The sequence below is a fragment of the Pollachius pollachius genome (assembly GCF_949987615.1).
Source record: "Pollachius pollachius genome assembly, chromosome: 11".
In the NCBI taxonomy this organism is placed as follows: domain Eukaryota; kingdom Metazoa; phylum Chordata; class Actinopteri; order Gadiformes; family Gadidae; genus Pollachius; species Pollachius pollachius.
Genome location: NC_136944.1, coordinates 24,321,549 through 24,334,131, shown reverse-complemented (window position 1 = coordinate 24,334,131; position 12,583 = coordinate 24,321,549). Strand labels below are relative to the sequence as shown.

General features: G+C 54.2%; 1 protein-coding gene across 2 annotated transcripts in view; it reads left to right on the top strand.

Moving 5' to 3' along the window:
• The window catches only part of il2rb (interleukin 2 receptor, beta), a 12,124-nt gene extending 7,279 nt beyond the window's left edge, over positions 1-4,845 (top strand). For both annotated transcript variants that reach the window (XM_079746732.1, XM_079746733.1), the window contains exons 9-10: positions 75-153; positions 3,283-4,845. In XM_079746732.1, coding sequence (XP_079602858.1) covers positions 75-153; positions 3,283-4,092 — 889 coding nt within the window. In that variant the 3' untranslated portion in view covers positions 4,093-4,845. The remainder of the gene's footprint in view (positions 1-74; positions 154-3,282) is intronic.
• The last annotated feature ends 7,738 nt before the right edge of the window (positions 4,846-12,583 follow it).

Sequence of the window (12,583 nt, the reverse complement as noted above, 5' to 3'; positions counted from 1 at the left end):
GTGTGTGTGTGTGTGTGTGTGTTTGTGTTTGTCCTAGTGGTCCCTCATCGTTGTTCTCTCTTTAAATCCTCCAGGCTATTCAGGAGCAAACCGGTTCCCGACCCGTCCAAATACTTCCAGGGCCGGTGCTCTCTCCCTGGACCCGGCCTGAAGGTGAGTCCCCCCGGTCCCCCTGGTCCTGGTCCCCCTGGTCCCCCCGGTCCCCCTGGTACTGGTCCCCCTGGTCCTGGTCCCCCTGGTCCCGGTCCCCCTGGTACTGGTCCCCCTGGTACTGGTCCCCCTGGTCCCCCTGGTCCCGGTCCCCCTGGTACTGGTCCCCCTGGTCCTGGTCCCCCTGGTCCTGGTCCCCCTGGTCCCCCCGGTCCCCCTGGTCCTGGTCCCCCCGGTCCCCCTGGTCCCGGTCCCCCTGGTCCCGGTCCCCCTGGTACTGGTCCCCCTGGTCCTGGTCCCCCTGGTCCCGGTCCCCCTGGTACTGGTCCCCCTGGTCCCCCCGGTCCCCCTGGTACTGGTCCCCCTGGTCCTGGTCCCCCTGGTCCCCCCGGTCCCCCTGGTCCCGGTCCCCCTGGTCCCCCCGGTCCCCCTGGTACTGGTCCCCCTGGTCCCCCCGGTCCCCCTGGTACTGGTCCCCCTGGTACTGGTCCCCCTGGTCCTCGTCCCCCTGGTCCTGGTCCCCCTGGTCCTGGTCCCCCTGGTACCGGTCCCCCTGGTCCTGGTCCCCCTGGTCCCCCCGGTCCCCCTGGTCCTGGTCCCCCCGGTCCCCCTGGTCCCGGTCCCCCTGGTACTGGTCCCCCTGGTCCCCCCGGTCCCCCTGGTACTGGTCCCCCTGGTACTGGTCCCCCTGGTCCTGGTCCCCCTGGTCCCCCCGGTCCCCCTGGTCCCGGTCCCCCTGGTCCCGGTCCCCCTGGTACTGGTCCCCCTGGTCCCCCCGGTCCCCCTGGTCCTGGTCCCCCTGGTCCCCCCGGTCCCCCTGGTCCTGGTCCCCCCGGTCCCCCTGGTCCCGGTCCCCCTGGTCCCGGTCCCCCTGGTACTGGTCCCCCTGGTCCCCCCGGTCCCCCTGGTACTGGTCCCCCTGGTCCTGGTCCCCCTGGTCCCCCCGGTCCCCCTGGTCCCGGTCCCCCTGGTCCCCCCGGTCCCCCTGGTACTGGTCCCCCTGGTCCCCCCGGTCCCCCTGGTACTGGTCCCCCTGGTACTGGTCCCCCTGGTCCTGGTCCCCCTGGTCCTGGTCCCCCTGGTCCTGGTCCCCCTGGTACCGGTCCCCCTGGTCCTGGTCCCCCTGGTCCTGGTCCCCCTGGTCCCCCCGGTCCCCCTGGTCCCGGTCCCCCTGGTCCAGGTCCCCCTGGTACTGGTCCCCCTGGTCCCCCTGGTACTGGTCCCCCTGGTACTGGTCCCCCTGGTCCTGGTCCCCCTGGTCCTGGTCCCCCTGGTACCGGTCCCCCTGGTCCTGGTCCCCCTGGTCCCCCCAGTCCCCCTGGTCCTGGTCCCCCCGGTCCCCCTGGTCCCGGTCCCCCTGGTACTGGTCCCCCTGGTCCCCCCGGTCCCCCTGGTACTGGTCCCCCTGGTCCTGGTCCCCCCGGTCCCCCTGGTCCCGGTCCCCCTGGTCCCGGTCCCCCTGGTACTGGTCCCCCTGGTCCCCCCGGTCCCCCTGGTCCCGGTCCCCCTGGTACTGGTCCCCCTGGTCCCCCCGGTCCCCCTGGTACTGGTCCCCCTGGTCCTGGTCCCCCCGGTCCCCCTGGTCCCGGTCCCCCTGGTCCCGGTCCCCCTGGTACTGGTCCCCCTGGTCCCCCCGGTCCCCCTGGTACTGGTCCCCCTGGTCCCGGTCCCCCTGGTCCTGGTCCCCCTGGTCCCCCCGGTCCCCCTGGTCCCGGTCCCCCTGGTCCCCCCGGTCCCCCTGGTACTGGTCCCCCTGGTACTGGTCCCCCTGGTCCTGGTCCCCCTGGTCCCCCTGGTCCTGGTCCCCCTGGTACCGGTCCCCCTGGTCATGGTCCCCCTGGTCCCCCCGGTCCCCCTGGTCCCGGTCCCCCTGGTACTGGTCCCCCTGGTCCCCCCGGTCCCCCTGGTACTGGTCCCCCTGGTCCCCCCGGTCCCCCTGGTACTGGTCCCCCTGGTCCCGGTCCCCCTGGTCCCGGTCCCCCTGGTCCCCCCGGTCCCCCTGGTACTGGTCCCCCTGGTCCCCCCGGTCCCCCTGGTACTGGTCCCCCTGGTACTGGTCCCCCTGGTCCCGGTCCCCCTGGTCCTGGTCCCCCTGGTACTGGTCCCCCTGGTCCCCCCGGTCCCCCTGGTACTGGTCCCCCTGGTACTTGTCCCCCTGGTACTGGTCCCCCTGGTCCCGGTCCCCCTGGTCCTGGTCCCCCTGGTCCCCCCGGTCCCCCTGGTACTGGTCCCCCTGGTCCTGGTCCCCCTGGTCCCCCTGGTCCTTTCTCTCTCTCCCCAGATGTTTGGTCTCTCTCTCTCCAGATGTTTGGTTTCTCTCCAGATGTTTGGTTTCTCTCCAGATGTTTGGGTTCTCTCCAGATGTTTGAGTTCTCTCCAGATGTTTGGTCTCTCCCTCTCTGCAGATGTTTGGTTTCTCTCTAGATGTTTGGTTTCTCTCCAGATGTTTGGGTTCTCTCCAGATGTTTGGTTTCTCTCTCTTTCCAGATGTTTGGTTTCTCTCCAGATATTTGGTTTCTCTCCAGATGTTTGGGTTCTCTCCAGATGTTTGGTTTCTCTCCAGATGTTTGGTTTCTCTTCAGATGTTTGGTTTCTCTCTCTTTCCAGATGTTTGGTTTCCCTCCAGATGTTTGGGTTCTCTCCAGATGTTTGGTTTCTCTCTCTCTCCAGATGTTTGGGTTCTCTCCAGATGTTTGGTTTCTCTCCAGATGTTTGGTTTCTCTCCAGATGTTTGGGTTCTCTCCAGATGTTTGGTTTCTCTCTCTCTCCAGATGTTTGGTTTCTCTCCAGATGTTTGGGTTCTCTCCAGATATTTGGGTTCTCTCCAGATGTTTGGTTTCTCTCCAGATGTTTGGTTTCTCTCCAGATGTTTGGGTTCTCTCCAGATATTTGGGTTCTCTCCAGATGTTTGGGTTCTCTCCAGATGTTTGGTTTCTCTCCAGATGTTTGGGTTCTCTCCAGATATTTGGGTTCTCTCCAGATGTTTGGTTTCTCTCCAGATGTTTGGTTTCTCTCCAGATGTTTGGGTTCTCTCCAGATGTTTGGTTTTTCTCCAGATGTTTGCTTTCTCTCCAGATGTTTGGTGCCCCAGGTGGAGCTCCCGCTCACCGCTCTCTCCTTCCTCCCTTCCAGACGTGGCTGAACCCCCACTCCTCCTCCAGGCCGTACTTCACCTCCTTCAGCCCTGACTCCTTCTCCTCGGTGGCGGTGTCTCCCCCCCCTCTCTCCTCTGCCGCCCTGCTCCGCCCTCTCTGCTCCGGCGCCCCCGGTCAGTACCCTCCCCCCTTCTCCTACGTCTCGTCCTCCTCCCCCTCCTCCTCGTCCTCCTCCTCCTCCGACCCCCCCTCCTCCTCCTCCTCTGATCCCCCCTCCTCCTCCTGTTTCTCTAACCCGACCTACGCCCCTGACGACGGTTCCCCTGGCGACGGCACCCCGGTGACGACCCCCACGCGGGAGCCCCGTCTGCTCCGCCTGCGGCCGCTCCACCTCGGGCCCTTCACTCCGGCCCCGGCCGCCAACCAGCCCCCCCTGTACCCCCCCACGGAGCCACAGAGCCCCGACTCAGGGATCAGCGTGGGGCCCCAGTACCTGCCGGAGGAGGGGCGGGCCGGAGGCTGGGAGGCGGAGGAGGAGAAATGTTTGAACTCTTTGTGGGAGCAGGGCCTGAGCCGCGTCTTCTTCCTGGCCGCTCAGAGCTCCCCAGGGGTTCCGCCCTCGATCACCGCCCTCGACCACACCCCCCCCCAAAGCCAACCCCCTTGGCCCTGGAGCCCCGCCCCCCTGGACGAGGAGGAGGGTGAATATGATGCTTATGAGGAGGAGTACGACCTGATGCCTGTAGGGGGCGCCATGGGCCGGTCCAGCTCCATGCCGGTGGAGTCCTGCAGTGGGTACCATACCCTCAAAGACCTGCAGACCACCTACAGCAGCGTCTCCATCTGACGGGGGAGTGGCTACAGCGCCACCTCATGGGTAGAGGGTCCTCGGAGGGGGGGCCGTGGGCAGGGGCCCCCCGCCCCGCAGTCCGGAGGGGAACCAGGGGGGCAGGCCGGCCCGGGGGCGCCCTCTGGAGACAGGCCCGGTACAACTTGATTCAATATGCATAAACGCCGCCATTTTGAAAGTAATTGTAATTGGTATTTTAGGATTTGACGTGACTACAACTCTCTCTTGGAAAATGGCAGAACAAAAAATGGCGGAAAAAACATTCTTTGATTTCTTCAGATGTACAAGTCCAACTGAGTGAGTCGTTTCATGTGCTGTATAGTTGCTACTTCAAATCAAAAGTATTTTTCTTGTAGGACGCATTAAAGATTACACATATAGCCACAAAGTGAGGATCATCTACACTCAACCTGTCCCTGTCTATGACTCAACCTGTCCCTGTCTATGGCTTAATCGCTGGGGAATTCTTTCTTTACTCCTTAAAGCAAGAAATCGTTCGAGGTTATTTTATAAAATGGTCAAAAATGTCATATTTTTATTGTTATCTGTGATTTGTTTATATGTGATGAGCATTAAATGTGATGATTCCATCAATGATTTAGTTTAAGAAACATGCGTTAATCATGTATGGCAATACTGGCCTTACGTTTATGTTATTTGATCAATCTATTTTTAGGAATTGATTTGTTAATTCAAAATGTAGCTTTTATATTAAGATTTAAAAACAGCCAACCAAATAAAAATAATATATTGAGTGCAATGCTTCTCATTATTTATGCAAAAAGCGGAATCCAACCCAATTTTAAAGCTTCGTCCACCGAACACAGCTCCTGTGGCGGAAGCCCAGGAGCTGTGTGTAACTCTGGACTTATACAGAGCTGTAGAACTCTGGACTTATACAGAGCTGTATAACTCTGGACCTATACAGAGCTGTATAACTCTGGACCTATGTTATATAGATTAGTGCTCCAGCGTAGTGGGACTACTGGAATCAGATAACATGAATCACAAATCAGATCTGTGTGACAGACTTCTTTGCACAATACTTTTCTTTTGGGGGATTTTCTGTTGTGCTCACTGACACTGAGTCTTACTAAGGACCAGACATGAAACCTCAAATGGGTCAACCTTTCTGCCTCCTGTCCCAAGGAGCGGAGTGACACGTGGGCTACAGGTTCATACTGTAGAGCAACACATTGACTACAGGTTCATACTGTAGAGCAACATGTTGGCTACAGGTTCATACTGTAGAGCAACACATTGACTACAGGTTCATACTGTAGAGCAACATGTTGGCTACAGGTTCATACTGTAGAGCAACACGTTGACTACAGGTTCATACTGTAGAGCAACATGTTGGCTACAGGTTCATACTGAGGAGCAACATGTTGGCTACAGGTTCATACTGTAGAGCAACACGTTGACTACAGGTTCATACTGTAGAGCAACACGTTGACTACAGGTTCATACTGTAGAGCAACATGTCGGCTACAGGTTCATACTGAGGAGCAACATGTTGGCTACAGGTTCATACTGAGGAGCAACATGTTGGCTACAGGTTCATACTGAGGAGCAACATGTTGGCTACAGGTTCATACTGTAGAGCAACATGTTGGCTACAGGTTCATACTGTAGAGCGACATGTTGGCTACAGGTTCATACTGTAGAGCAACACGTTAGCTACAGGTTCATACTGTAGAGCAACATGTTGGCTACAGGTTCATACTGTAGGTCTATAGAGCATCACGTTGGCTACAGGTTAATACTGTAGAGCAACATGTTGGCTACAGGTTCATACTGTAGAGCATCATGTTGGCTACAGGTTCATACTGTAGGTCTATAGAGCATCATGTTGGCTACAGGTTCATACTGTAGAGTACCATGTTGGCTACAGGTTCATACTGTAGGTCTTTAGAGCATCACGTTGGCTACAGGTTAATACTGTAGAGCAACATGTTGGCTACAGGTTCATACTGTAGGTCTATAGAGCATCACGTTGGCTACAGGTTCATACTGTAGAGCAACATGTTGGCTACAGGTTCATACTGTAGGGCAGGGGTCGGCAACTAAGTTTGGCCTCAGCCTTTTTTTTCCAGCCAGTAGGTGGCGGGCCAGAATATTATCAAAGGCTAGTTCAAGGAATTGATTAATGAAAGTGCATCTGGAACTGTGATGCAGGCCCGTCAGCTGGCTTAGTCATATGCCTACCAAGCTCTAGATGACTCTTAAAAGACGTACATGTAAACAAGTGTATGCCCTAATCACGTAAATGTCATGCCCGATCACGTTATAAACAGAAAATGCAATGGGGTTATTGAATTAAAAAAGAAAAATAAGTTATTTCATAATGTAGCCGACCAGGGGACATCCAGTTGGTATTTGAATTACTTTATTTGCTGATCTCATCCCCCAATAACTCTTAGTCTTAACCCTAAATATGAAGATAAAGTGAAAAAGTTGTGCAGTTGTCAGCCTGGTTCCCCTGCGGAGTCTGCCAGGTATAAGTGTCCGTAGAAAGGGTCTCATCATGCAAAGGCCACGCCGCTCCTCCTTTCCTGTCGGCATATTTGGCAGTGTATATGCCGTCTTATGCACTTTTTCGCTACATGGGGGGGGGGGGTAGCGAAAACGCAGCGATATCATCATGAGCAGTTCTAACTGGAGAGAAAGTGAAATCTGCAAGCTGCTGATCATGTGAGAGAAGGTGAAGGTTTAATGACTGCAAACAAAGTGTTACGTATTTTAAGCACATAAGCTGCATTACCATCACATAGCCACATGGGAGCAGGATCGAACACATAAGCTGTAATTACTATACATAGCCACAAGGGGAGCAGGACCCAACATACAAGCTGCAATAACTACTCAAGATGCAGAAGAAGCACACATGTTCATGTTAATAGATGACCCAAGACCAGAAACTCATGAAGATACCACCATCTACTGCCAGAAACTGACAGGAGCAGCACAGACGACTCCAGGACTGGACAGCACATATCGAGAATGGAAGATGTGGATCCAGGAGATCGGGGAATACAATGAGCTGTTAGACCCATTACACTGCACACTCAACATCACCCACTAGCAAGATCCGACTTACGATGAACCATGGTACGACCAGAAGAATGGGAAACTGGAGGACTTAAAATGTGTAGATATATTCTTGGGACCCAAAGGAGTAACGGCAGAAGTCGACCTTGCACCAGAACAACTATCGTGGTTCCAGTTGGAACCGGAGAGTGTCCCTCATGTCTCCCTCTTAGTCAGCACCGACAACCTACCCAAACAACTCGGGCCAATAGTAAAGAGAGCACAGGCGGTTCGTGAGTGGCACACTACGGACAACAAATATCTTTCCAGGAGCCCGAATTCGGAGGTCTGGAGGACATCCTCACGAACCACAGAAAAGGCGATCGGTAAAAAAGTGGACGGACATCGGATGGTGATCAAGGAAGACAACACAAGAAGCGACGATGCAGAAGACCCAGAAGTGACCATCATACTCACTCGCATAAAAGAGAAGGTGTGGGCTAAAGGTCCATATGACGTGGGACACATCCCACAACACAACATCGTGGTGAATGTTGAGAACCCCCATCGACCGGAATCAATACAGGATAAAGGAAGATGCTGAGGAGGGAATCAGCAACACCATAGCGGGCCTTCTGGAGGCGGGAGTGTCGAGAAGACCACCTCGGCATGGAACACACCGATCCTACCAGTAAGAAAAGCTGATGGACTGACCTGGAGGATGGTACATGATTTGAGGGCCATCAACACGCGGACCGTGGCCCCTCCGGAAAAAGTCCCAAACCCATACGTGGCCCTGAATCTCGTGAGCTCCGAACATCGATGGTTCACTGTGGTGGATCTCGCCAATGCATTCTTCTGCCTCCCCCTGGCAACTGAGTCAAGACCCTTCTTCGCTTTCATGTATAGAGGACAACAATACACCTACACGAGAATGCCACAGGGATTCTGATCCACCCCCACCATTTTCAACGGCTGCCTAAAGAAGGACCTGGCAGAACTGGACTTTCCTTCTGGAACAGTCCTGATACAATACGTGGACGACCTCCTCTTGGCTGCTGAGACAAAGGAAGCTTGTCTACAGGCCACTGAAGCCCTACTGCAGACAATAGCAGACAAAGGCTACAAGCTCAAGAAAGCCAAACTACAACTGGTGAAGGAAGAGATTACTTTCTTGGGGAAAGTAATAGGAGGGAATAGAAGAGAGATCAGAGAAGGACACAAAAGCGTGATCAGAAACTACCCAAAGCCAATCATGGTCCAACAAATGCTAGCATTCCTGGGACTGACAGGATATAGACGGACCTACATCCCTGACTACACCGGTGAAACAACCAAACTGCGACAGCTCATCACCAAAGCAGGACACAGGAATCTGAAAGCCCCCTTGGAATGGACCCCAGAAGCGGAAGAGGCATTCACCAGGCTAAAGCAAAGCATGTATAGTGCCGCGGCCCTGGCCGCCCCAGACTACAGGGAACCCTTTCATCTGGATGTGTCAGTAAGAGACTTTGTGGTCAATGGAATCCTGTGGCAGAAACACCAAGGAGAACGAAAAGTCCTGGCCTACCACAGCTCTGCACTGGAACCACCAGAAAAAGGACTCCCTGAGTGTGGAAAAGCTATATGCGCTATCGCCAAAAGCCTGGACAAGACGGCCTACATAGTAATGACACACCCAGTGGTTGTCGATACTATCCATGGGGTAAAAGCATACCTAGATAGTTCAGACTACACAATCACCACAGCCACCAGGAACGTGAAAATCCAGAGAATATTGGGGAATCCCATGGTCACCTTCCAAGGAGGAGTCAACATGACAGACACCAAGCCCGGTCCCAACGATGGAGAACCTCACATATGCTCAGAAGAAATAAAGAAGGCAGTGAAGATCCCACCAGGACTGAGAGCAGAACCCCTTCATCCGGTGGACGTGACCTTGTACACCAACGGATGCTGCTACAGAGCCGCCAATGGAGAAAATCTGGCTTCTTGGGCTGTAGTGGAACAAACCAAGCAAGGAATATGAAGCACTCTGGCTAGTGGCATATTAGAACAGCCCGCTTCAGCACAAAGAGCCGAGCTGTGTGCTATGTGCGAAGGGCTACGGATAGCCAAGGGGCGAACGCTAAATCTTTACACCGATTCCAACTATGCATACGAGCTGGCCCACCTAAACGGACGACAAATGATGGACAGACAGATGATCACCAGTGCTTATACAAAAGCAAAGCACACAGACCTGATCCTGCTGTTGGCCAAAACAGCCCAACTACCTCGAGAAGTAGCCATCGTGCACTGTCGAGGACATCAGAAGACACAAACAGCGGAGGCAAGAGGAAACCACGCGGCGGATGAAGCAGCCAAGAAGGCAGGAGGATACGTCCCAGTAGGGCACCTGAAGGAAGGAGGATACGTCCTAGTAGAACATCTGAAGGAAGGAGGATACGTCCCAGTAGAACACCTGAAGGAAGGAGGATACGTCCCAGTAGAACACCTGAAGGAAGGAGGATACACCCCAGTAGAACATCTGAAGGAAGGTGGATGCGTCCCAGTAGAACATCTGAAGGAAGGAGGATACGTCCCAGTAGAACATCTGAAGGAAGGAGGATACGTCCCAGTAGAACACCTGAAGGAAGGAGGATACGTCCCAGTAGAACATCTGAAGGAAGGAGGATACGTCCCAGTAGAACACTTGAAGGAAGGAGGATACGTCCCAGTAGAACACCTGAAGGAAGGAGGATATGTCCCAGTAGAACACCTGAAGGAAGGAGGATACGTCCCAGTAGAACACCTGAAGGAAGGAGGATACACCCCAGTGGTACACCTGAAGGAAGGAGGATACGTCCCAGTAGAACACCTGAAGGCAGGCGGATACGTCCCAGTAGAACATCTGAAGGCAGGCGGATACGTCCCAGTAGAATACCTGAAGGAAGGAGGATACACCCCCGTGGTACACCTGATGATGGTCAACGAGGAAACAGCCCTGAACAGATGGTCAAAGAGATGCAAGGAGGAGCAGGACCTTATGAGAAATCGGCATGGAGAGGAAAAGGGGCCAGGGAGAGCCCGGATGGAATATACTACTCCTCCACTGGAAAGCCGGTTGTCTCCTCCAAGGCCCTGCTGTTCCTCCTAAGAAAGGAACATGGATTGGCACACGAAGGAAAGGCCAAGACCCGGGAAAGGATTGAAAGATACTGGTGGCATCCAGAGCTCAAAGCTGTGTGCGACCAGTATGTCCAGGACTGTTGTTACGTATTTTAAGCACATAAGCTGCCCCCACATAGCCACAAGGAAGCAGGATCGAACACACAAGCTGTAATTACTATACCTAGCCACAAGGGGAGCAGGACCAACATATAAGCTGCAATAACTACTCCAGCCACAGATGGCAGCACCTTTAGACAGGTGAGGAAGCCGGAGCCAATACGTCACATAGGCCACGCCTACTTCACATAAGCCACGCCTACTTGATACAAACGGGGAGCGGGAGTCAGATGAGGTCAGAGACATATGGCAGACCCGTTGAGAGCCCCGGGGAAAGCCCCCCGGGGCTGGGAGATAGCTCTGTGGTATCTCTCTCCACGCGTGTTAAATACAATTCCCTCCTTTTGCTTCATAGTTACCATACCGAAATACTTTAACAAATAAAGTGAGTTAAAAGCGACCCGGATTGAACTACTTTCTTCAAGAACACGACACTGTCAGACGTGCCAAGCCTGTAACCAAAGACGGGGATTCAAGATAACCCAAGGACAATTCCCCGTGCCCCAGCTCCTGTTTCAAGAAATCTACATAGATTTCACAGATATGGGACAAGACGAGTAGACGGAAAACGGTTTATGCTAGAAGCCGCCGACAGGTTCTCTAGATGGGTAGAAGCTATTCCAGCTAAGAGGGAGGATGGGGCCACAGTGATCAAATGGTTAACACAGGAACTGATTCCCCGCTGGGGATATCCCAAGCTAATCTGCTCTGACAATGGTAGCCAGTTCGCCAACGCCCACCTTCAGGAGGTGGAAATATACTTAGGACTAAAACACTGGTTCGGCTCAGTATATCACCCCCAATCACAAGGGCTGGTAGAGCGAGCAAACCAGACAATTAAGAATCAGGTGACTAAGATACTCAGGAGCGACTGACAGAAGAAACCTAGGGACAGCACAGAGGAGGTAGAAACCCGAACCTTAGGTCGCATGCTGGTGAATCATTTGACAGGGAAAGTTAGAGAAAGGACAGTAGGAAAAAAGATGACCTTGGTTGACAGCTCTACCATTAGCATTGATGGCCATACGATCCTCCCCCTCTAATACCACCCTTCTCAGTCCCCATGAACTTGTCACAGGACATCGTTCCATGCAGGGACCATACAGCCCACCATCCAAAGGACCCCCATCAGACAGGTTTGATAAAGTAATGCAAGAGTTCCTACAAGCACTAACCCAAGCTTCTTAAAGGTTGTACTCCCAGATCACAGACCAAAAGAAGTCCGAAGCAGAGGACCCTTCACCACCTTTGGTGACACCTGGCGAGTGGATCTGGGTGAAAAAGCATCACGAAAGAACCTAGATCGCTGGTGGGAGGGGCCATACGAGGTACTCTTGGCGACACCCTTTTCTGTTTCCGTAGAGGACCGACGTGGAGCCCAGTAGCACCACCTGAGCCGGTGCCGCAAAGCAGATACCTCCGGCAGATCGTGGACAGAGACTTTGGCCGACATAGCTGCACTCCAAACCAAGGACAAACACGCCCCACCCCAAGGCGATGGGCCGGAGTGTGCACCCCGGGAGGTACCTAGTAGGACTCCTACTGGTGGTCCGGTTCCAGGAGGGAACAGGAGACAGTCCCTTCCAACGCAAGGACACCCTCAGGTACCAACCATATAAGCCTACAATACCAGGTCGTGTCTTACTGCCGGGGGGTAGAAAGTATCTTTGAGCTAGATTTTTGTCAGATACTACCCTGTGGGACAAGGGTGGACAGGGTCTACTTGGCAGAAAAGTACATGTGTGTAGGAACCGGACCAGGTGGAGACTTCCAAGGCAGGTATGCCTGCCAGGCATGGTCACAGGCGTCATGGCTTACCCACCCTGGGTACAAGGAGGGATATTACCCTCTGACGTCCGGCTACAAGGCACTCCAAAAGGGAATCTCCCTGACCAGAAGGACATATGGGTATAAGGAAATCTGGACCAGTGATGGTCTAGCAGTCAAGGGGGAGACGATGTTCATAAGGTTAAAGGCAGAGTTAATCGTTCCTGAGAATAAATCGTGAAAGACAGACAAAGGCCTGGTCTTTCTAGTGCTAAGGGCGGATATGGGGGGAGACGACCTAAGGATAGTGATCCTTCTATCGGGATATGCATGCGGGCCCAATAAATTGCCATCTAAAGGGACGCATGGGTTCTTAGAAGCGCCACCTCTCTCACCCTTCCCGGTATTGTACCCATACCAG